The sequence below is a fragment of the Ambystoma mexicanum genome, chromosome 12 (assembly GCF_040938575.1).
Source record: "Ambystoma mexicanum isolate Mex_15411 chromosome 12, UKY_AmexF1_1, whole genome shotgun sequence".
NCBI classification, from domain to species: Eukaryota; Metazoa; Chordata; class Amphibia; order Caudata; family Ambystomatidae; genus Ambystoma; species Ambystoma mexicanum.
The window spans coordinates 187,026,503-187,049,252 of record NC_090936.1 but is presented as its reverse complement, the minus strand read 5'-3'; the positions used below and the strand labels follow the sequence as shown (position 1 = coordinate 187,049,252).

At 45.6% G+C, this 22,750-nt stretch overlaps 1 protein-coding gene across 1 annotated transcript in view; it reads left to right on the top strand.

Moving 5' to 3' along the window:
• Nucleotides 1–22,750, top strand: part of LOC138513428 (dihydrofolate reductase-like) — a 427,393-nt gene that overhangs the window by 293,663 nt on the left and 110,980 nt on the right. The window contains exon 5 of the mRNA XM_069628273.1: nucleotides 5,674–5,800. Coding sequence (XP_069484374.1) covers nucleotides 5,674–5,800 — 127 coding nt within the window. The remainder of the gene's footprint in view (nucleotides 1–5,673; nucleotides 5,801–22,750) is intronic.

Below are 22,750 nucleotides of genomic sequence, written 5' to 3'. Positions count from 1 at the left end.
GCGAAGAACACACTTACAAACATGTTTAAACCAGACCTCAACCCAGATCATGAACGTTTTCATTTCTGCATGGCTAGACAGGGAGAAAAGGAAACGGTTGACAAATTTCACGCACGCCTCCGTGAAATGGCGGTAGGCTGCGAATTTCCCAATGAAGTTTGCCATCCGCCTCCAGATAATAAACGGCGTGTCATCCGAAAAACTAAGAAGGGCCATCCTCTCGGAGAAGAACGTACGCCTATCCCGCATCCTAGAAATGGCGCGCCTTCGCGAGCAAACGGAAGACCAGGTAGCAGTAATCGAAGAAGCTATCCAAAGACTTCCACTTGACAACCCAAAGCCAACGGAAGACGTTGCGGCCATATCAAGACATCAGAACACCCTCGAAAGGCAAGAGCGAAGAGGAAACACCTCTAAGTCCCAAACACCACAAGGGAGGGAAAATGCCTGCAAATGGTGCGGCGGCCCATGGCACAGAGGAGAGTCCTGCCCCGCGTGGGGAACAACATCCCAGAAATGTAACCGCCTCAACCACTACGCAGCAGTCTGTCTAAACCCGCCAAGCAGAAACGACAGGGAGCAAACACTGCGACAGACACAAGAGCGCTGGAAGAAGTTCGCCCCCAGAAAAACACCTCATCAGACAAACAGGAAAGGAAAAGCGAGAGCCGTAGACGATACCCAAAGATCCCGGACACAAGCGAAAGTGACGACAGTGACAACAGCGAATCCCCCGACAGAAGGGACAAAGACAAACGGAAAAGAGTGAGCAAACAAATACATTGTGTACACCTCATCCCCCAGCACGCATCGAAAAATGGATGCTACAGTCCTACAATATAGAGGTGGACTACTGACGAGGAACAGACAATCCAGCCGACTACCTGGCCCGTCACCCATGGCCTGCCACAGATCAGGAACAACGCCATGCGACAGAGACAGATGAACACGTATGCCACGTAATCGCCTGTGCCTGACCACGGGCTCTGACCTTGCAAGAAGTAGCAAGCGAGATTGAGGCCAACACCATCCTAACACACACCACCAACGCTATCCAGTCAGGTAACTGGAAAAACTTCCTCACCTCCATGGCCCAACGCACCACATCCGCTCAAACGAAACTTCGAGCACTATTCGGGGTCCGCCACGAGCTCTCAATCGCTGCAGAAGGAGTGCTCCTCAAAGGCCACTGAATTGTGCTACCCGCATCACTAGAGGAGAGAGCCCTCAAGCTAGCCCAGAGCGGACATCAGGGCATTGTGAAGACAACGGCATACCTAAAATCCAGGATGTGGATGCCCAACATACAACAACGGGTAGTGGAGCTGGTGGAGTCCTGTGCAGCCTGCCAAGCCTCCCGGAGGGCTGAGCACCCAGAACCCATCATCAGCGCCCCAAGAAGCAACCAGCGATGGGAAGCCGTCAGCATGGACCACTGCACAATCGCTGGCGAAGGATACCTACTCGTTGTGATCAACGAATTCATAGAACACGTAGCGTCCACCAAAGCAGAGACAATGATCCTCACATTGAAAAAGATTTTCGCAACGCATGGAATCCCATCAAAGTCAAGAGTGACAATGGACCACCGTTCACCAGCCAAGAGCTGCGCATGTTCTTCAAAGATCTAAACGTAAGACACAAACGGATCACCCCAGGATGGCCACAAGCAAACGGCGACGCTGAAAGGTTCATGGGGTCACTCAATAAAGTTATCTGCATCGCCAAGGAATGGGGACATCCCTGGCTGAAGGCAGTCTATCGCTTCCTGAGGACCCATAGGCAGACCCCACACTCCTCTACAGGAATCAGCCCAGCTGCCCTCATGTTTGGGGTACCCACACAGGCAGAACTCCCCATACACCCACAGTGGGTAGCCCCTAAACCAGACATCCCAGCTATAGGCGCCATGAGATCGAGGCGAAATGAACAAGAGAGCATCACTCGACGGGCCAGCCACCGAGATCTAACACCAGGAGACACCGTCATCGTCAAGAACCGGGCCACGCCCAAGAAGATGTCCCTCAACTTTGATTTGATTTTCAACCTTGGACAGTCAGTGCCGCAAACCACAGCATGAATACCGCCACCAGAGGAAGCGAAACAGTGACGAGGAACGCATCACATTTCTGGAAAGTACCACCCGAGCTGTGGGAAGAAAGCCAGACAGCCGCAAGGGAAGAGTCTGCAACACCTTGCACACCACAAGACCAGATGACACCCCGAATCTATGATACACCACGAGAAACAGAGACACCCCACCGGCAAGGAGATAGAACCAGACACGGGTGTAACGCTCACCTGGTTCCCACGGAGGCGCGGCGTCGAAGGCGCAGAACTCTGAAGATGGACAGGAAGGGCCCCTCTATTCTGGCTTCCCTGGCTCGTTGGATACCCTCCTGTGCGGGAAAAGGGAGTATTACCAACTTTGGAACAATGCTCAAGCCTCCCACTCCCTTCCAACCCGCCACGATACCTCCTCCACGATTCCCCGTGAAGCCTCACCTTAGGGTTTGGAAGGATGAGCTCTCCATCCTGCTTCTGATGCAGGGGCGCGTTGAAACCCAGTTACTTCACTGGATTGAGGATTGATGGGAGTTCAGGTAAGCTTGACTGTTCAGGTAAGGCGCTGTAAAAGTTCTGTTCAAAAGTTCAAGCTTAATAATAATGTTCGTTGTCTAATTGCAGCAAGCGCTAATGCTTATGTCTTTTTCCCCTTAGGGGCCGGGGTTCGGAGTGCCGGAGATATGGCGCTGACCCGAAGTGAAACAGTTCTGGATGAGCGCTCAGGTAATGTCTTTGCATTCGCTCATTCAATGTCTTTGTCTTTTTTCCCCATAGGGGCCGGGGTCCGGAGATGCCAGGAAGCGGCAGGACCCGAAATGCAGTGGGAATAATCCAACAGGTAAGACTTAAAAGGAAACTGAGCTTTCCTTATTCCTTTTCTCCCTCTCACCTTTGTTCTTGTCTTTTTTCCTCTAGGCGCCGGGGCGTAGCTGAATCCGGAAGATCGCTGCTGAAGATGGAAGCGCCTTGCAAAGGTGAGTAAAATGCAGCACTGCAGCGATCGAAACGAAATGCTTTTAAAATGATGTCTTCCTTTTCAGGGCCGTTGGAGAAATGACTCCGGGATGCAGATTTAGCAGGTAAGGGCTTTTCTTCTCCTATTCTCTTCCTTTCTCCCCTTGCAGGTGTTCCAGGGTGCTGGCAGGCGTGGCTGAAGTCAGGATGCAGGAGCTGACACGGTGAGCGTCCAGCTGCTAGGTGCAGAACAACGCGAAGCATGTGTGGCTGTTCGGGTGGGGTTTAAATAGCCTTGGAAGAAGTTCCTGGTATGTATCCTTCCACCAATCAGGTATGTATCCTTCCCCGACCACACCCGGGTGGTGAAGTAGTCCTACAGGTTAAGTAGTCCCATTCAGGCCTCAAGAGGGCCTGGATGAAGCAGCAAGGTCTGCATCAGGTAAGTGTGCACCCAAGCACTTAAACACATATCCTCTTCTATGAGCCTGGCGCCTAAGGCGCCAGGACTGGGGTCCGCTATGAGCCTGGCGCCTAAGGCGCCAGGACTGAGTCCAAAGGGCCCCGACTTGGGCCCGCTGAAACTTCCCTGGGGAAAATGATGTCTGCCTCTGGGGTTGCTGGGCCCGGCCTGGCTCCTTAGAGGTAGGCATCATGACAACGGGTTCCCTGTAGCAGACTATCCCGAGAGGGGAAATCCCCGGAACCACCTGAGAGAGCGGCCAAGACCATCATCCCGCCTCCAAGGATACGTGGTGGACGGAATCTACCTGCAGACGAGCCTGCCCAGATGAGGTCCAGAAGGTTTGGAATGCACCACACCTGTAATATACGTTTTGTTAATTGTTGTACAAACATCTCCAAGTTGGGGAGGAATCTGGTGTCACGTGCCAGGATACTTCCGGGTCACGTGACATCCGGAAAATAAAGGCATCACTGGAACTGCCGTTAGAACGGCAGTCCAGGTTTATGCACTGCAACGAGTGGTCAAGTGTTTATTTGTGCGCAGCGACGCACAGCGCACACGGCCTTTGACAGGCTTGCACTTGTGGTCGGGCCCTCAGCCATCAATATTCCCGACATCACACCCAGGACAGGCTGGTTTGACATTCAGCAAAAAGGCTTTGGCCAACCCAACATTTCTTGATGGTCATAATGCCACAGGAATATTATACATTGGTGGGACCTCCCTGGCTAGTTTGCGCGATCAAGCAAAGTGTCAATCCCTGTCCTCCTCCTTCCAGGACCAATCACATGTTCTCTGGGCCACTTGAGATAGAAAAGCTACCAATCAGGCCTCAAGGTGCAAAGCAAAGTTACAGTGATCATCCAATGAGGGAATTCGTGACAGATGAGTTTAAGGTCTTATCGATGTTGAGGAATACACCCGTGTGGTGCCAGGTGTGCATGCTTTGCTTGTGAAATGATCTTCACATTTGTGTGAATATGTTTGATTGGGAAGCTGTGCATGGCATTCATGCAGCGCCTAGTATCTAGATTCCTGTGGCTGGGAATCGGGGGGGAAGGGGGGATAAGTGAGATTTGAAAAGTGTGCCTGAAAGTCAGATTGCAGGCTGCATATCCATGGTAAATATAGGAGGCCAGTAGTGGCACATGTCACTGAATAGACTGGGTCAACTTTCCATGATTTAGGTCTCTAGGGTTTGTCATGGATGTGGGATTTGTTTCTGCTTTGGCAGGCTTCCTTTCAGGGTGATTGATGGTAAATCTGGCATGGGCATCTCTGCTGATGAAGTATTTAGATGGCGATTGGCAGCGGGGAATGGGGTGGAGGGAAAACCAGTTCTTAAAAATACAATTTGGATCACAGTAAGGTAGGAAAGGAGACATGGGGTTGATGGGCTCGTGCTTCCAGGTTCTGCTAGTGAATGGGATGGATGGGGAGCATTTCAAAGGGTCAAGGGACAAGAAAAACACATTCCTCAGTGCACAGAAAAGGGACATAGCTGAGGAGGAGGCAAGGTCGATGATCAGTGAGACTAAGGCCACAGGTGTTTGGAACCTTCATGGGTTCCAACATATGCCCGCACCAAAATGGGCATCAGGGATGACAAGTCGGACGACTCCAACATGGGCAATAGCTGGTGAATCACGAGGAGCAGTACACTGGTTGCCCCAGTGCTTTTCTAGAAGCTGTTGCTTTGAAGCTTCTAGCTGTCCTGGCGGGAGGGTTCACCTATTCCCAGAAAGCCATAACAACTGTTTGAACACATTTAAAAAGTGTAATTCTCTTAAAGGTGTTTAGCTATGTGGGACTCCAGCACACTGCATATGCAGACTGAGGAACAGTGACACCAAGAGGGACAGCCATGCACAGTTGGCACTATTCCATAGCATTAGATCGAAGCGTGAAATACATTGGTAGAGGATTTCATCAATATACCCACCTAGGAATGCCCATATAGTGCCACATTCTGAAGCACAGGGCATTTAGTCACAGTGCCCTCTCAGTGACTCTAAGGGCAGTCAAACGTGCCTGTCTGATAAGTCTTGACAGCCAAATCCGTCATGCAAGTCAAAAGTTATTAGCAATTTTTACCTTTAGATGATAGCACACATCTTGCTTACGCCTCTCTGATTTCTGTTGTCATCATTAAATACTTGTGTTCTCTTTTTCTAAATGTTATTTAGGTCTACTCCAAAGCACGCAGCATATGTCTGTCAGGATGTGCAGGAGGTGCTAGACCTTGCCTCTTCAACACCTCTAAGTAAAGACATTGAAACAATATGGGCCCTAGGAGGTGTTCAATCATATATGGTAAGTGCAATACCTTTTTTGTATGCATGAGCATTAAACATTATTGTGAGGTCAGCGTATTATTAAATATGTTCTTAGACTGGCCGTGTGCTGAGATTCTTGCTTGCCATATCCTGCAAAGCTCCTGATCACAGATCTCTTAATAGGTGGGAAAATGGGAGACATTCCCCGTAGCCCACCCTTGGAGGGCCCATCACTTCCTGATGCAAAGAAGTCTGTGCACACTTTTTACAAAACATAAATAACATGTCATCAGGGCGGCTTTAGGCAAGGGCAACATGGGCGACCGTCCGGGGTGCCCAACTCACCGTCTCATGGTTGGGCGCCCTGGGCTCAGTACCCGGTATGGTGGTACACCTCAGGTCGCACTGGAAGTTTTCGTTATTTTTTAACATGGCTGGAAGCCGTCGCGCGTTGCACCACCAAGGCGTGCCTGGGATCGCGAGGCGCACCTTAGTGACACGTAGTGTGACAGGCCGCCAATCATGTTAAAAATGTTTTGAGGCGGAGAGGAGGGCAGGAACTGGGAGGCAATGGACATAGTAATTAGCATGGCCACGGTCAGTCAATGGGTGGGAAAATAACCAAACAACAACTGCAAGCTTTGGGTCCGTTCCCATATGTGTGTCGCAGCAGCACTGTGCGTGTGTGTCCCATGCGGTGCACACGCCTTAGTGGGATTTGGGGATTTTCATTCTAGAATGGGCTATACAGTGTTTAAATACTGAGAAGAAAAGTTCTGGTAAATAGGAGATATGAATAGTTTGTGAGACAGATTGGGGAATTGTTGGTGGCATTTCCTTGCTTTGCAACTAGAACATTGACTTACATGCTTTGAGCATTTTGACAGTTGTTTCTTCTGAAACAAATCACAAACATAAAAGTGGTAATTCCTTGGCAATCACAACGCAATGCCGATTCAGCGGTTCCAATGCATGTCAGTAGCAAACAGGGCAGCCTCGTTTTAGGTATTTAGCAAACAGCCCAGAATCCAGCAGTGTCTGTCTCCATGGCCCTAGTTCTACTCTTGTGGTTGATTTACTAAAGAGAACGCACGGTGAGATTCGTTTACATCTAGTAAGGCAGAGCTCTAAACTCTCTGAGCTACTGCAAGTGAAACAAGCATTGACCAAGCCAAACAATTTGGGTTTTTGTGTAGGCATGGGAAATACACTTGCCAGGTACAGCCACGGTGGTATTAACTGGCCATTGATGCAAGCAGGTGAGCACATTGTGTGAGTGCCTGTGCATTTAATAGCAGTGCCTGGCAAATGCCTAATACATATAAACAAACCAAATGTTTGTTTTTGCAGCCCGCGCTCCCTTTCCTCTGCTCAGCCCACTTCTCCCACTGTCTGTGTTTGTGCTTTATCTGGTAATGAGTACTTCTATGTATTTACTGAAAGTGCTTCCCAAGAAGTATGGGCTAAAGGACATGTTGATGGCAGGAGGGGCCCCATTACCGGGTGCTTTAGAAAGTCAGGATATTGTAGAAATTATTTGGAACCGGTTGGTGGGGGGACAGAGCTGGAGACTGTGAATGGACATCACAAGAGAGACTCTCACAAACTCTTCAGTAACTAGAGTATTTGAAGCTCTATACAGATTTACCAGGCCCTGTGGGGCAACATATATGCCACCATCCTAATCTGCCTATGCATTGCCACCAACATAAGCGACTTTTATAGAAGGGCACTGAAAAACGCATCATCAGTCTTTGATACATAGAGGCTCCTTGGGAAGTACATTACAACGAGTTCCCACGAGTAAGGTGAGTGGAAAATATCTGTATGGTGTGAATGACACTATTAAATATGAAGCAACTCTCTAGACATTAAACCATGAGAGAGTTTTTTTATTTATAGTGGCCTATATATGAGCTGTGAACGGAATCACTTACAGGGACTCGAGATAAGACACCAGTGCGATTAAATGATTTGCCAAGGATCACATATTTTGGTTAGGGTGTAACGATGGGATATGGGCCTTTTAAACACTTGACCACATCTTCCCAGATTAGTTGGTATAAATATGTATCAAGGCTTTGTTCATAGAAAATGTGAGGGTGTAGGTAGGAGTTAGACTCGGACACAAAGGAAGATATGTTTATTGGCCATGTCTTTTACTAGAAACAAAAATAGGGGGGAGTTGGAGGAAATCATAACTTCGCCTACCTCTAAGAGGGGTTTCCCTGCCTCAACAAAACTAGCTAATGAAACTGTGTCAGAATGTCCAAAATAAAGTTTGCCGTCCTGTGTCCAAACCCCAACCTATCCCTCACAAGATAACCCCAACATAAGGTGAAAAGGGAAATGTCTCTTGGCTGACTGCCTGCAGCTCAGCTTTATATTTCATAACAGAAGTTCTAAAAATGATATAGAACACAAAAGAAAAGTTCCACTACACTCAAGGGGTTTATTCCCGTTCCCCAGTATCTTTCCAATTTTATCCAAAGTGGCTTCTGTGCCTTGTAGTCAAAACAAAAGTTCCACAAAGGTGTAGATAAGCAAAAAAAAGTTCCACATGACTCAAGGGGTTGATTCAGTAACCCCAGAGTCTTTCCAGCGTAATCCAAAATTGTCTTTGTATTTTCTATGTTCAAGATACATCCTTATCTTTGCTTGATAGTCCTGGCACCCAGGCCCTGCCATAAGGAAGGATGGACTGGACACCTTTTCCAAGCCATCTTGTGGGTCCCAGACCCTTTGTGAGCAAACCCAGCTTCCAGGTACTGTGACGAAGAAGAATAGCATGTTTCTCTCACCCAAGATTTGTTGAGAGCCCCTGATCCTTTCTGAGCAGACTCTGCTTCCTGGTACTGCGACAAAGAAGAATAGCGTGGTTCTCTCTCCCAAGCTGTGCTGAGGGACCCCGACCCTTTCTTAGAAGACAATAAGAAGAGATACTTATCAGGGACTGTGACAAAGAAGAAGCGCTTGATTCTATCTCCCAAACTGTGTTGTGGGTGCCTGACATTTTCTGACCAGACCTGGCTTCCAGGTACTGCGATGAAGAAGCATATCTTGGCTCTCTCTCTCAAGCTGTGCTGAGGGTCCCTGAACCTTTCTGAGCACAACCCCTCCTTGGTTCACTCTCCTGCTAAGTAGGGTGCTCAACGATCTCGTTCTCACGGTCTTCTCTCTCCGACTTCACTTCCACCCACAGCCTTGGTTTACTCTCCTACCAAGATCTCCGAGTGTCACTTGTGCATGTAAGCTTTGTATTTCTCTCTGTGACTGTTCATGGTGCACTTCCCCAGCATAGGTCCCAGACCCCCTTCACTTGGTTAATGTCCAGTTCTCTTTATTTGATTTTTCCTCTAACCACAGACCTGGTTTACTACCCTGCCAAGGTCTGTGAGTGTCACTTGTAAATTCAAAGTTCATATCTCTTCTTATTGTGGCTCGGGATATGCTTTTGCCAACATGGGTCCCTGACCCCTTTCACTTGGTTACTCTGCGCCAATAAAGATTCATTCTTTGCTTCACTTCGGGCCTTATGCCCCTCCTGGGTTTCCTCAACCCTGTAATTAGCCACCCTAATACCATCACCCTCCGGTTGTTTGCGGGTCCCCCAGGAGCTTTGGCAGCTTCGCTGGTTCACCTGAGCCTCTCCTGGTCTTCCATGCATCCCCTCTGCAGTTCGGCGGGGCTTTCTTTGCACTCCAGCGACATTGGTCACCGGCGGGAAACTTCCCTCTCCTCTGGTCTGCCTTCTGGAATTTCTGCAAGTGTGTCTCTCTTTCTCTGACACCGTCTGCTTGCCTCCTCTGCCGGTCTGCGCGTACCTCACCACTATCTTGGCCCATGCCATGCCGAAAACGAAGACGCCATCATCCTCTTACCTCTCTGCCTTTGAATGACAGATGACCAATAGGGTCACTCGAAAGGCTGGAGCGTGTGCATTCATTCTTGTCAGTAATCTTCATTACTCCTGGCCTCTTCCTTGTCCCAATAGTTCTTACCTGGGATGTGTTACAAAAACACACAGGGACATTAGAAAATTTGGAATTGGAGGAGGTTTGAGGGCAGGTGGGAGGGTCAAAGAGATACTGTTTTCCCCAGAAATGGTCACTATTCTCAATGGGGTGCTCCATCCTCATGAGAGCCTCCTGCTGATCACCACCATGAGGGGAACTATTGGGTAGCGACTAAACTCCCTTGCATCATGGAAAGGGGGTTCCCCATCTAAAGCAGTGACAACACCTCAGGATTCGTCACAAAATGCATTGGTGAGAACACACACAAAATAATAAACTCAACGTACAGTATATAAATTGTCATAGGAACATGTTGCGCAAGATGACTATGGCTTTGGCTTTATTTTACCCATTCTGCATGGTAGGTCACAGTAGCACCAGGCAAAGTAAATGTGACAAAACAAATGTCACTTTGTTTTTGAAACCAGTCTTATTTCACACGCAACATGCTACATTATGCATCCTTTCCATTTCTTATCACCTTAGTCAAAGGTGCATTATCATGGGAGTCATAGCACTAAATTGAGGGTCCCATGTCACATATTAAGGTTAAAAATACTCCTGGTTTGGCGATTGCGATATACATTTTGAATGCTACCTTATTTGTTTTTATCGCTTTCTTCTCTCTTAGATTTGGAAAGTAGCTCTTTTTATTTATATGCCTTCTTGCTGCAGAGAACCACTTTGGGTTGAATCAGAGGTCATACGTTGGCATACGCATTGGCAGAACTCTGCTTTTAATCTCTCTGAAGCCAGTAAAACTAGTACCTGCATGAGAATCTTTTCCTGCAATCTATTTTGTATTTTTGCCTACTGTAACCTGCTTATAGTTGTTCCAGTGCAAAATATAAAACACTGTAATAGAGGAGAGAAAATACCCAAAAGGCGAGAACCCTTAAACACGTGCCTTGAAAAACTAGTGTGCAGGCGCGTTATGTTATAAATGCCATATCATATCTTATATCATATCACCAGAGCTGAGTGGAGACATTAAACAGACAGTGACTGCTCAGCTGCAAGAAAGAAATATAGGTGAGAAGTGTCCTACATTGGACAAGGGAAGAAAGAGAAATTTGGTAGACAGTGGTATAAGGAACGCATGGTGTCAACAGTAAAGACAGACAAAAGTGATCATATTTCAAGGGAGTTTATTAAACTGTATAGGTAGGTTGAAAAAAATGCCTAATATAAACCTAAATCTAAGATGGGAGCAAGCTTCAATCATCAAACAATAAAACAATAATAAGGCAGTCCTAGTGGTGTCGCTTTCAAATAAAAGGGCCTATACTAAAGAAATAAACTATTGCCAATGCTTACGCTCGATCGGGTTCACTATGGATTTCAACACAATCTTCTTTGTGACATTCACAAATCTTAATGTCTTTTTGTACAGTTCACTGTGGAAATCCCTCGGCTGGGTTCACACTTGTCAACACACTGTATTTCAGGACTTTAGACTCTGCTCCCTCTTTATCGGCATCCCTCGTTCCGGTAAACTCTTGCCAATCTTGTCAATCGCGCCTTTTCCATTCAACTCTTATGATGCAGGATTCACTTCCCTTAGTTCACAATCATCTGTTGGTCAAAGACTTTCGACTATAAAGAGGATTTTACAAGACCCCTGTATGACCACTTTGACCACCTTCTCGCCTTTCCCAAAGCCTCCTGGTAATGGTAGTTTCAACAAGGAGATCCTCCTCATCGGCACACCTGCACCTTCTTTTCCTGCCACACTCTGGCCAGCCTTCCTTGGCCCTCTTTGTGCTCCCACCTGTGAGGCTAAGAACCTCAGGGTCATCTTCAACTCCAAACTCTTCTTCTCTCCTCACATCTCTGAGGTCTCTAAGAAGTCAAACTACCAAGTGCACCTCTGCAGAGGCATTCTTGCTTTCCTATCCTTCCCCCAGAAGCTCTCTGTTTCCAGAGCTTTGGTTCTCTCTAGGCTTCACTACTGCAACAGCCTCTTTTTAAATCTGCCTGCCTCTACTCTCCTGCCTCTACAACTCATCCAGAACAGGACTGCAAGACTTGTCCTTGGCCTCAAGCCCAGGTATTGTATCTCTCCAGCCTGAAATGTCTCCATTGGCTCCCAGTGGCTGCAAGGATCAAGTTCAAGACCCTTTGCATTGTCCACAAAGCCTTCTTGGGCCTGGGACTGCAAAACCTCCAACTCTCTCTTCAGAAATACGTTCCTACTAGAGCTCTTCGCGCCTCCACCTGCAACTCCTTGAAGGTCAGGTGCTTCTCCAAGCAACAAGTGGGGGCAGATCTCTCTCTTCGGCTGGTGCCACCTCCCTCTGGAACAGCCTCCCTACCTCTCTGAAACTTGAGCAGAACCATCTCTGGCTCTGAAAGCATCTCAAGTATTTCCTCTATGCTGTTGCCTTCTCTCATCTTTTTCACTGCTGATATCCTGTCTGATACTGCACTGGTCACCTGGCTACCCTCTGAACTTCGGGCCCAGTTTCCTGCCCGCCCTGTTGCACACTTGCACTGCCTCCTGGCACCTCTTGCACTTGTGTCTGTATCTGCAATTTTACAGTCACTTTACCTGCACTTATCAAACACTTGCCTGTACTTAACCCTTTCACTGCCACCTGCTGGCGGCACTACATGTTTTTTGATCCTGTGTCCTGCACTTTTCTCCTCCCCTCTCCCCTGCACTTGTGCGATCTCAATGTCACTAGGCCTAGTAAGATCGTTGTCTTTGTCCTCCCTTCGTTTCCCCTCTCTTGCCTCATTGCGCCTTGAAACACTTGTGTATAGGCACTTTGTAAATGTCATAGCATATCATAACAATCGGGTAATCACCCAGAGTTTCCTGAGTGAGCACCCACATGGTGCTGGACTACTCTGCTGCTGGTTTTCCCCCTCTTAGCATTAACCATTCTTTCAACCTTTCACAGTTCAATTAGCTGCTTGCTACTTTTCGTTCAACACAGTTCGGTTTCCTATCTTTCTTATCGACTCTACCCTCGACTAACTGGCTGTGATGAACTGCTTAGCTTTCTTTCTCTTTGTAGTCAAGGTTGGTACCATGGAGACAAGCATCTCTCCCTAGCTTTGTTATCAGCGGAGGAGGGCCTTGTTTACCATTGACATCTGCTGCAACACATGCTGGCTATTGTTCGTGGTCTTCGAATTCCTTCTGCTGATGTTTCACGGCCCTTGGTCAGAAAGGGCAAGGCCGCTTCTCTCCTTGTTACCCTCTCGGTATGCGCCGTCTTTCTTATCCTCTTGAATTGCTGGGCTGAGTTAGCTCTAACGTTGTGAGGTCTGCCTTGCTCGTATTGCACTCTTGTGCTCCACCTTTTATCCCTGTGGAGTAAGGAAAGGGCCGTCTGGTGTGTGCAGTTTTGGTCAATTGCCTGGGGGTTAGGTGATTCTTGATATCGTGAGAAGGGTTAGAGTGGTGGATAACGGAAAAAGGAGGATTCTCAGAGTTGAGGTGCTTGAGATTTGTGATCCTAGTTGGTTGGCTATATACAGACAGGTTGGTTGGATCTCGGCGGGAAAGATTAACTGGGAGGAAGGGAGGTAGACGTTGTATAGCCTACAAAGGCTTCAGACATTTCGTCTTCCTCTCCCTCTCCCTTGGTATAATACAGCATCTCCCCTGAGGTCTTTCCCCGAGCACAACCTCGGATTCTCCTTTCCAGGTGATCCTTTCTCTTCCGTCTGTCCCAGGAATTAGGGTCTGAGAGTATCGGCCCTTCCCAAGCCATTTGAATAAGGGACTCTCAAGGATGGCTAGGGAGAATACCCTTAGGTTTCTCACAGTAGCCAGAAAAAAGTCTTTGAAATCCAAACCACCTGGTAGCCAAAATCAGAAACGCAAAGTGCTGGAAAATCAGGAGGGGCACAAATAAATGGAAAGAATGGTGCAATATGTGAAAAGAGCATGCACAGTTTGCAACAAAACCATTCTGTGGCCATTTGTCCATCTCCTTTTGAAGTAGAGGATGAAACTGGTATTCAGCCTGCCTCAAGACCACCAACTCTCCAACTTGAAGTATGCCCCAGGTGATGTTGGGCAAGCAGATGCAAAAACACTGTGCAGATTTTGCAATTTCATCATAATGACCTTTCAGACCCAGCACTGTGGACTACAGTCATGAATGGCACTTTGCGGGACCACATTGTGCTCACCGGCTCTGCCAAACATGCACATCTTATTTTCCCAAGAGGTGATTTAGGTAGCCATTTTTTCAAATGTTCATTACAAAAGGAGAATAGGAAATAATCCTGAAGTTGTTCATCGCCTCTGGTTAGTTTACTGAGCAGAGACTGTGTATTTTGTTTTTGGTGCACATTTTTTAGCCAGACCAATCTAAAGAGCAATCTAAAAGCGGGAGGAAGCAGGCATTGGAAGCGTATCTCACAGATTCTGTGCCAGCATGAGAATTCTCCCACACACTTGGTTTTATGTCAGAATTGGGCTGAAGCCAAAATGAGACTGCTCTCAAACAAAACAATAGATGACGAGTAGCAACGTATTATACTCCAACGAGCAAATCATTTGAGTGATGTGTTGGAACGTCTTCTCTCCATAGTGCAGTAACTTGCTGGGAATAATTTAGCTTTCCGTGGCACAAATGACTACTTATACCAAAAAGGCAATGGCAATTTTTAAGGCCTTGTGCAATTATTTGCAAAATTTGATGTGGTGATGGAAGGACATTAGCAGAAAGTAGCAGACCATCATTGTGGAAAAAACATCAAAAATGAAGTGATGAACTTGTTGGCTGAGAATGTGAAAGCAGATATCCTAAAATGTGCACAGGTAGCAAAGTTACTTTATGTAATACAGATTGCCCTCCTGATATCTGCCACCAAGAACAGTTTTATGTTCCAAGTCAAATGAAGACACAGGTAAGTACCTAATGGGTTGTATTGAGAGCAATATAACAAGGCCCTCCTGCAAATAGACTCCAGTAATGTTAGCCCCCTTTCTTTACATTCCTGAGATGCTGTGACAACAAAATACATAAGTACTGAAAGAAAAAAAACAGCATTAAAATATTTACACTGCACCAGCTTGTATAAAGCATCTTATATGACAATACATTCAATATGTACATTTTGTATCAATGGGATACTGCCTTATCTCAAGCAGACCTCACAAACAGCTTTCCTTAACCATTCCATTTGTGGACACAAAGACAGCCACCATTTGCATTCAAGAACACTTTCTTGGGTTTGAGGCAGTAGATGACAGTACTGGGGAAGGCTTCACACATGTTTTGCTCCAAGAACTAAATGGCTGTGGTCTCAATGTGAATAACTGCAGAGGACAGGGATATGACAGTGGGGCCAATATGAAGGAGAAAAAGTGTGTCCTTGATATACATTTAAGTGCTTTCTTTATGCCATGTCTGCCATTCCATTAACCTGGTGCTAGGAGTTGCTGCAAAATGTACAACTAAATCAATTACTCTATGGCACGCTACACAGAATAAATGTCCTTTTATCTTACTCCTTTTTTTTGGGAGCATTCTCAATTTTTTTAAAAAGGTTTGACACTGTAGCCCCTTTGTCAAACACAATGGGAGTGTAAGATAGACAGTGTTAAAGCTGTCCGGTATCAAAAACCGGTGTCCATGATGCTCTTCTTGAACTTGCCAAAGAGGGAAAAACTGATGCATTGTTTCATCATGAAAGCACTCTCGCCGATCATTTAGAAGTCTATGCTTTTGTAGTGGCTTTGGTTGTCTGGTACAGTGTATTGTTTAGAGTAAACCTAATTGGCAAAGCCATGCAGTTCAAGTACAGAGAAAATGGATTAACGGATGCTCTGATTACGGCTAAAGAGTTGTCCACAGAGATAGAAGTTGAAGCTTCTTTCAAAGACCATGTGAGGAGACAACGCTTGAACATGCAATTTGATTATGAATGTAAAGATGACGCTCCTTAAGATCCAAAGGAGAAGTTTAGGGTAGAATTCTTTTATGTGGGGCTAGATACTGCATTAATCCAACACAGGGTTTCTGTATAATATTAAGGGGTTTTCTGATGGTGCACTCCTTTATGAGAATTGCAGGAGCTTGGAGGTAGCACTAACCTCATCAGGAGACTGACATTCATGCAATGGGCCTAAAAGATGAACTTCGAGGTCTTAAAGATATAACACCAGAAACTCTACAGAAACCGTTTGATGTGCTGCAGTTCATTCACAGTCGGAAACTGCGGGATTGCTTTCCAAATGTCAGGGTTGCTTATGCATTTTATTAACAATACAAGTCTCTGTAGCAAGTGGAGAAAGGAGCTACTCCAAATTAAATTCAAACAAAACTCTGGTAAAACATGAGCAAAGAGAGGCTTGTCTCATTGGCAAGACTCTCAATCGAAAATGGCATTGCTCAGACAATACATTTTTCTGATGTCATAATGGAGTTTGCCAATAGAAAGGCTAAAAAAGGAAATGTTTAAATTACTTGGCCTGTGATACTATTAAGACAAACATTTGAAGTCCACATTTTTTGTGTTGCTGATTTGGTGTATTTTCATTTAAAGGACGGTTTTCGCTCTGCCGCATCCAAATCCAGGGGTGGACTGGCCTATAGGGAACTCTGGAGATTTCCCGGTGGGCCTCTGCACCCTGGGCCTCTTTTGTGTCGTATTTCCGAAAGTTCTCATAGGAAACACATTGGGCTTGCTGAAAATGTGTCATATGGGGCCACTTTGGACATTATTTCCAGGGCCTCTTTTGGTCCTCAGTCATTATTTCCAGGGCCTCTTTTAGTTCCCAGTCCGCCCCTGTCCAAATCCTTGTCGAAACACTATTTGATTTTTTCACTTGGGTTTTGTAATACAATTTTAGCCTGTGTTCCTATGGTAAACCAGGTTGTGTTTTTTTGTTATATAGAACAATCAGTACAGATGCAAAGACAGATTGCAGAGGATCTTTTTACCATACATTGTGTTGCCCAGGTGTTTGAAGATTGGCCTGCGTATTTGTAGGGGGGGCCCGAATTCTGTTTCGTTCAGGGTCCTGCCAGTGCTAAGGCCAGCCCTGCATGTCATGATTTTTTATAGGGCTGAGGATCAGAGGCTACTACTTTGCTTTTGTTGACAACTAAATTCCAATTTGATGAATGAATCGTGTGAGGCATTCCGTATTCAGCCTAATAGAAACAAAATGTGCATTAACTGTAACGGGACTTGTGTAGCTTTTTCAGCTTCATTGAATACATTGATCACCTAAAATTATGCTAAACATATTGAAAAGTTTTAGTACCACAATGGTTAAGACAGCATAGCGTGTTAAGCATTTGTTGCAGAGATGTTTTCACATGCCAGATTAAAGTTTCAAGTCCTGGCAACGCTGACACGGCCTTTCCTCTCTTAGCGGTTGATGAATTTGGGAATATAAACTTTGGTAATAGTATGACCTACTATGTCACAAAACAATGTACCTTCACCAGAAAACGCTTGTTATAAAAATGAACATAACATCATTTTAGTGGGGTCCCACTAGGCAATGGTTGTAAAACCTGGACAGCAGAGTACATCATGGCTGCTTTCTCTGCTTCCTTCACTGTGTTTGTTCCCTTATGACTGTAAGCGCTCCGTTACTTCCCGGAACTAGGTATGCGCTCGATAAATATCCTAACAATAATAATGATGGCAATATATTTATTACCAATACGTATTGGAGGGGCCCAGAAGAGAGAAGAAGGGATAAACCGGGTAAACAGACTGCATTAAAAACTCAAAACCCCTTCCAAACAGGCATTTCACTGTATGCTCACCTGGAGCTAATGATTCACTTCTAGACCTTTAGTATGAACAAATATTACACATTTTATTCAAAATATATCATAAAAAAGCTTAAAAGACAGGCATCACCAATATACATGCTCAAACAAATAGAAATACCATTTTTATTACAAACATTGTAAAAATGCAAGTAAAATGCAAACAAATTCAAGAACACTCACCAAGGAATATATAGAGCTTGAAAAGGCTTATTCTTGAATGAATTTTTTTTTTTTTTACAAAAAACTACACATCACCCAGTGATAAATAGTGAAAAACAAAAATACCAACACCACAATGTACAGTTTAAAAAAGAAATTCTAAAAAACAAGAGGGAAACTGCAGGTGCCTCAGTCAAGGGCAATGACTCATCCTGCCTGGGCATCATTCCATCCAGAGGTCACCCAACCTACAATGCTGACCGATGCGATGCAAAAGATGCCACACTAGAGGTAAGCATTGTGGGGCTTACAATTGTATTTTCGGAGCGTTGACTCCTTTCCAGTATGGCCGCTGCGGCCCTCCTATACACTGCAGTGGTCATGATGTCAGCAATCCGGTCTCCTCAACTTTCAGATTGGCTGGAAATCTGTTTATGGACTTCGTCACTAGGGGAGCTGGCAGCAAAGTCGGGCTCCCGCAGAGGACCTCAGTGAAGGGCCGTGACTCATCCAGTCTGGGCCATCATTCCATCCAGAGGCCACCCAACCTACAATGCTGACTGCCGTGATTCAAAAGATGCTGCACTAAAGGAAAGCCTCCTGGGGCTTACAACTGCATTTTTGGAGCAGTGGCTCCTTTCCAGTATGGCCGCAGCGGCCCTCCTATACACTGCAGGGGTCCTGATGCCTGCAATCCCACCTCTGCAACTTGCGGATTGACTGGGAATCTGTTTATGGACTTCATCACTAGGGTAGCCAGTAGGCGAAGCCGGACCCTGCAAAGGGCCTCAGTCAAGGGCCATGACTCATCCTGTCTGGGCCATCATTCCAGCCAGAGGCCACACAACCTACAATGCTGACCGCAGTGATGCAAAAGATCCTGCACTAGAGGTAAGCCTTGTGGGAATTACAATTGCATTTTCAGAGCGTTGGCTCATTTCCATTATGGCTGCTGTTGCCCTTATATGCACTGCAATCCCACCTCCGCAACTTGTGGATTGGCTGGGAATCTGTTTATGGGCCTCATCACTAGGGGAGCCAGCAGACGCAAACGCCGCTTGCAAAGGGCCTCAGTCAAGGGCCATGACTCATCCTGTCTGTGCCTGTCGGGGCCAGGAAGGCCCCAAAACTAACAGCATATTCAGGTTTGAGCTGTGCACATCTATCGTGCTCCAAAAGCGCATCCTGTCAGGGATTATATACTACGTGTTAGTGTATTTTGTGATGCTATTCGATTGATGAGATCAACAATCTGTGATTAAAAACCATGATGATTACTTCTGTTTAAATAAATAACACCAGTCATGAGATCAATAACCATAACAGAAAATTGCCCAAAAGTCACAAATGTTTACCTTTGTAAAGGTAAGTATATATATTTAATAGTATGCACAAAAGATAAAACTATGAATATCCATTCAGTTGGAAATTCATGTGCCCTTGCATTTCAAAGAAAATGCACACTTTAATACAATGTATTTTTGACCTTAGCATGGGCCCAACTCCGTGTAGACACCATCAAAATGTCAATTTTTTCCCACAAATTGCATGACCAATTCAATCGCTCATGGTATTTCATTAAATGCAAACAAATGCAATGAAGACAACACAGACCGATAACCCACCCTATCCAGCCAAAGATCAGGAATATCATTCAGAGTATATTATTGAACAAGGGATTTATTTTACTCAGAGTTTTGCAATTTATGCCAATGTAATGCATGTCTTTTCCGAGGTGATCAACCAACTGCATCTCAGCATCATGGTTATAAACATCATCAAGTTATAAAGACCAGTGCATCCCAGAATCACTTCTAGGATTATTACATTGTACCCCAGATTTACCTAGGAATCATCAACAGCCCTCCCCACTCAAGGAAAATCCCTCTCGACCCTAAAGGTAAATCCTGCCACTTCTAAAAAAAAGAAAAACAATATTAGACCCCAACGATGTCACCAACTACCGTCCCATCGCCGTTCTCCTCTAGGTGAGATCTTTGTGCAATCTGTAGCAATGCAACTCCTACAGCACACCAGTTGCAACTAAAACTTTCAGTCCTAGCAATCTTTCTTCAGGTCTAGATGCAGCAAGGAAACGCTGTGGCGATGCCCTTAACATTCTTGAAAATGTCCATCCCTGTCTCCTGGTTCTCCTTGACCTCTCAGCGGTGTTCAACACAGTAGACCACCAGGCACCAACCAACATTCTACATTGTTACATGGGAATCAGAGAAACCAATACTCATCTCTTTCATACCTAACCTTTCTCCCTGGCACCAAATCATCCAAATAGATTCCTCCAGATCACCAAATCTACCCATCATCCGTGGAGCCCTGCAAGGATACATCCCCTCTCCCCTGATCTTCCACTTTTAGCTGGAACCACTCGGAACCCTCTCAGCTCCACACAACAACTGCATCAAACAGTATTCAGATACATGCAACTCTACCTCTAGAGGCTTAATTCCTGCCTCACACTGATACATTCCTGGCTGTCCAGTGCTTACCTGAAACTCAATCCCACCAAGAATGAATTTCCGCTGCTGATAAGTAAGGTGTTTCTCCCTAAGGTGTCTGAAAATAGGGGTGGGCAGCAACCTGTTTGAGTCCTGAGCATGGGATATTTACACCTTACCGCACACATGTGCAACTGAACAACCCAGGGGGTGATGAGTGGGCTCGTATATGATGATTGTGTCTGCCCTCAGCATAGACAGTATGCTCTGTAGGAGTGAAAAAACACTTCTATGGACCAGTTAGCCCTGGTGGCTAACTCTGAGTAGTGTGCACCATGGTTAAATAGACAGTCATAGACCATACTCATTTGACCATCTTGCCAGCCTTATTTATAAGACAGCAATTGTGCAATTAAAACCCTGGTATACAAATCATTACATAACATCAACGGTCATCAGTGAGAGGGTCAGTTCACATTTGGTACATAAATAAATGAGTATCATGGATTGGGTCACCTCGGAGCAAGTTAATTCACCTTTTGTAAATAAATAATTAAATATTAGCAATAGAATTCCTGGTAAGTCAGTCAGTTCACATTTGGTACATACATAAGTGAATACCATAAATTGTGTCACGTGGTGGCAAGTTAATTTACCTCTGGTAAATAAATAATTAAATATTTGCAATTGGATTCCTGGTAACCCAGTCAGTTCACATTTGGTACATAAATAAGTGAATATCATAAATTGGGTCACGTAGGAGCAAGTGAATTGACCTCTGGTAACAAAGTCCTGGCCTCTCCGATCGTATACAACTTAGTTTGCTCGGATCTACTCTCCTCCTGTGTGAACATATGCACCCCAAGTTTTCCCTTGAATGGGGGAAAGTAAGCACTACACCATAGTGGTTAGCGCACCCAACTTTCAGATGCATGTCAGCCTATGTGGAAACACCCTGGGAATTTGGGAACAGGTCTGTGACCGTTCCCCTCACTATCCCTTGCTTGTGGGTTTCTCCTTTTTGATTTATTCTTATTCTATTTTGTAATTCTTTCTTAGTTATCTGACAAACATATCTCATAGGTCTTTTCCCCACACTGAACTACCCCTGCTGGGCCCCCGTTTAGTGTGAAAAATAATATTTCTCCTTCAATACGTATTAAGGGACCAATGAACCCTTTTGGGTATGTTCCTCCCCCTCTCTTTGACAGGAATTTCACACTTCACCAAGCACGTCTCTAAGACGCAGGCGAGGAGTATTCCACCGCACAGTTCATAAACGTACGTTTCTCCCCTCATTTGGACAGGAATTTCACATGGCTCAGGCAAAAAGTAATCCGCCACACAGGTTGTAAATGTACGTTTCTCCCACTCACTTTGACAGGAATTCCACATTGTACCAGGCACGTCTGTGCAGCGCAGGCAAAAAGTAATCTGCCACGGTTGTAAATGTAAATTTCTCCCCCTCACTTTCTCCCTCCTACCACGAAGCCAGTACACAAGGCTTATCGTGCGAGCGCTCCGGCTCTGTTTTACAGAGCAGCACCGGCAGCAAGGAATACACTGCCGGACCTTACTCCCCGGCTCCGAGCGGATGGCCTCGGGGGACGTCCCTTCAAGCACAAGAGAGCCTTGCTGACCTCTCTGGTTCCCCAGGAGCTTCTCCTACTGTGCCACTGCCGGGGGAAACTAATACACCCTGCCCACCAGTTGCTGAACCGCGGGGGCCTTCTGACAGGAATAGAGGTGAAAACACCACAGCCACAGGCTCGCTTCCCCTGTTGGTGGAGCATAGCAAGTCCCCTGGGACTTCTAGCACTAGAACAATGCTACGGCAAACGGGAGATAGCCTTTCAAAGCAAAACATGTACCCAGGGCCCATTTACACACAAGAGTGGAAAACACACTAAGCACACCCTGTTGTGGATAATCTTATTGCGTATTGGTCATATACATTTTATCAAAAGATTGTAGCAAATGTTGGGTTGAGTAAAGGTGCAGGGGAGAGGTGCTCTGCCTTGGTACCTAGGCTGGAGATAAAGGACAAAAAGGGAATGAAGAGGTAACAAGGATTCTTGGTCTAATATCGGATACTAGTAAAGATACACCAACGGGTGAGAGCCCAGAAGCCTAATACAAAAATTAGAACGACTCATCAGACGTGAGATTTCTCAAAAATTGCACGCAACAACCCTCGCCCAATACTATAAGTGTAAACAAATCCCAAGAGGACTCAGAGTATATCTCAGACCTACCCTCTGCAAAGAGAATAAAGACTTCGTTATCAGATGGGAACAGATTTTGAACAAATGTTCATTAGACCTTATATTATTAACCATTGAAGAATTGGCAAAATCAGTTTCAAATCTAAAACAAGAAATTGATGATATCACATCACAACTGTCTAAATTCAAAACGGCAGCAGAATTAAAACAAATTCTAGAGGATACTAATACAAAACTAGACAGCTACAAAAAAGACATCGAACAACGGAAAATAAGGAAATTTAGAAGAGATACTCTGGATTACGCGAGAGACATTGTTTACTCGTCGCAGGAATTCTATGCGAATAACCGACCTCCACAACACAGGCCAT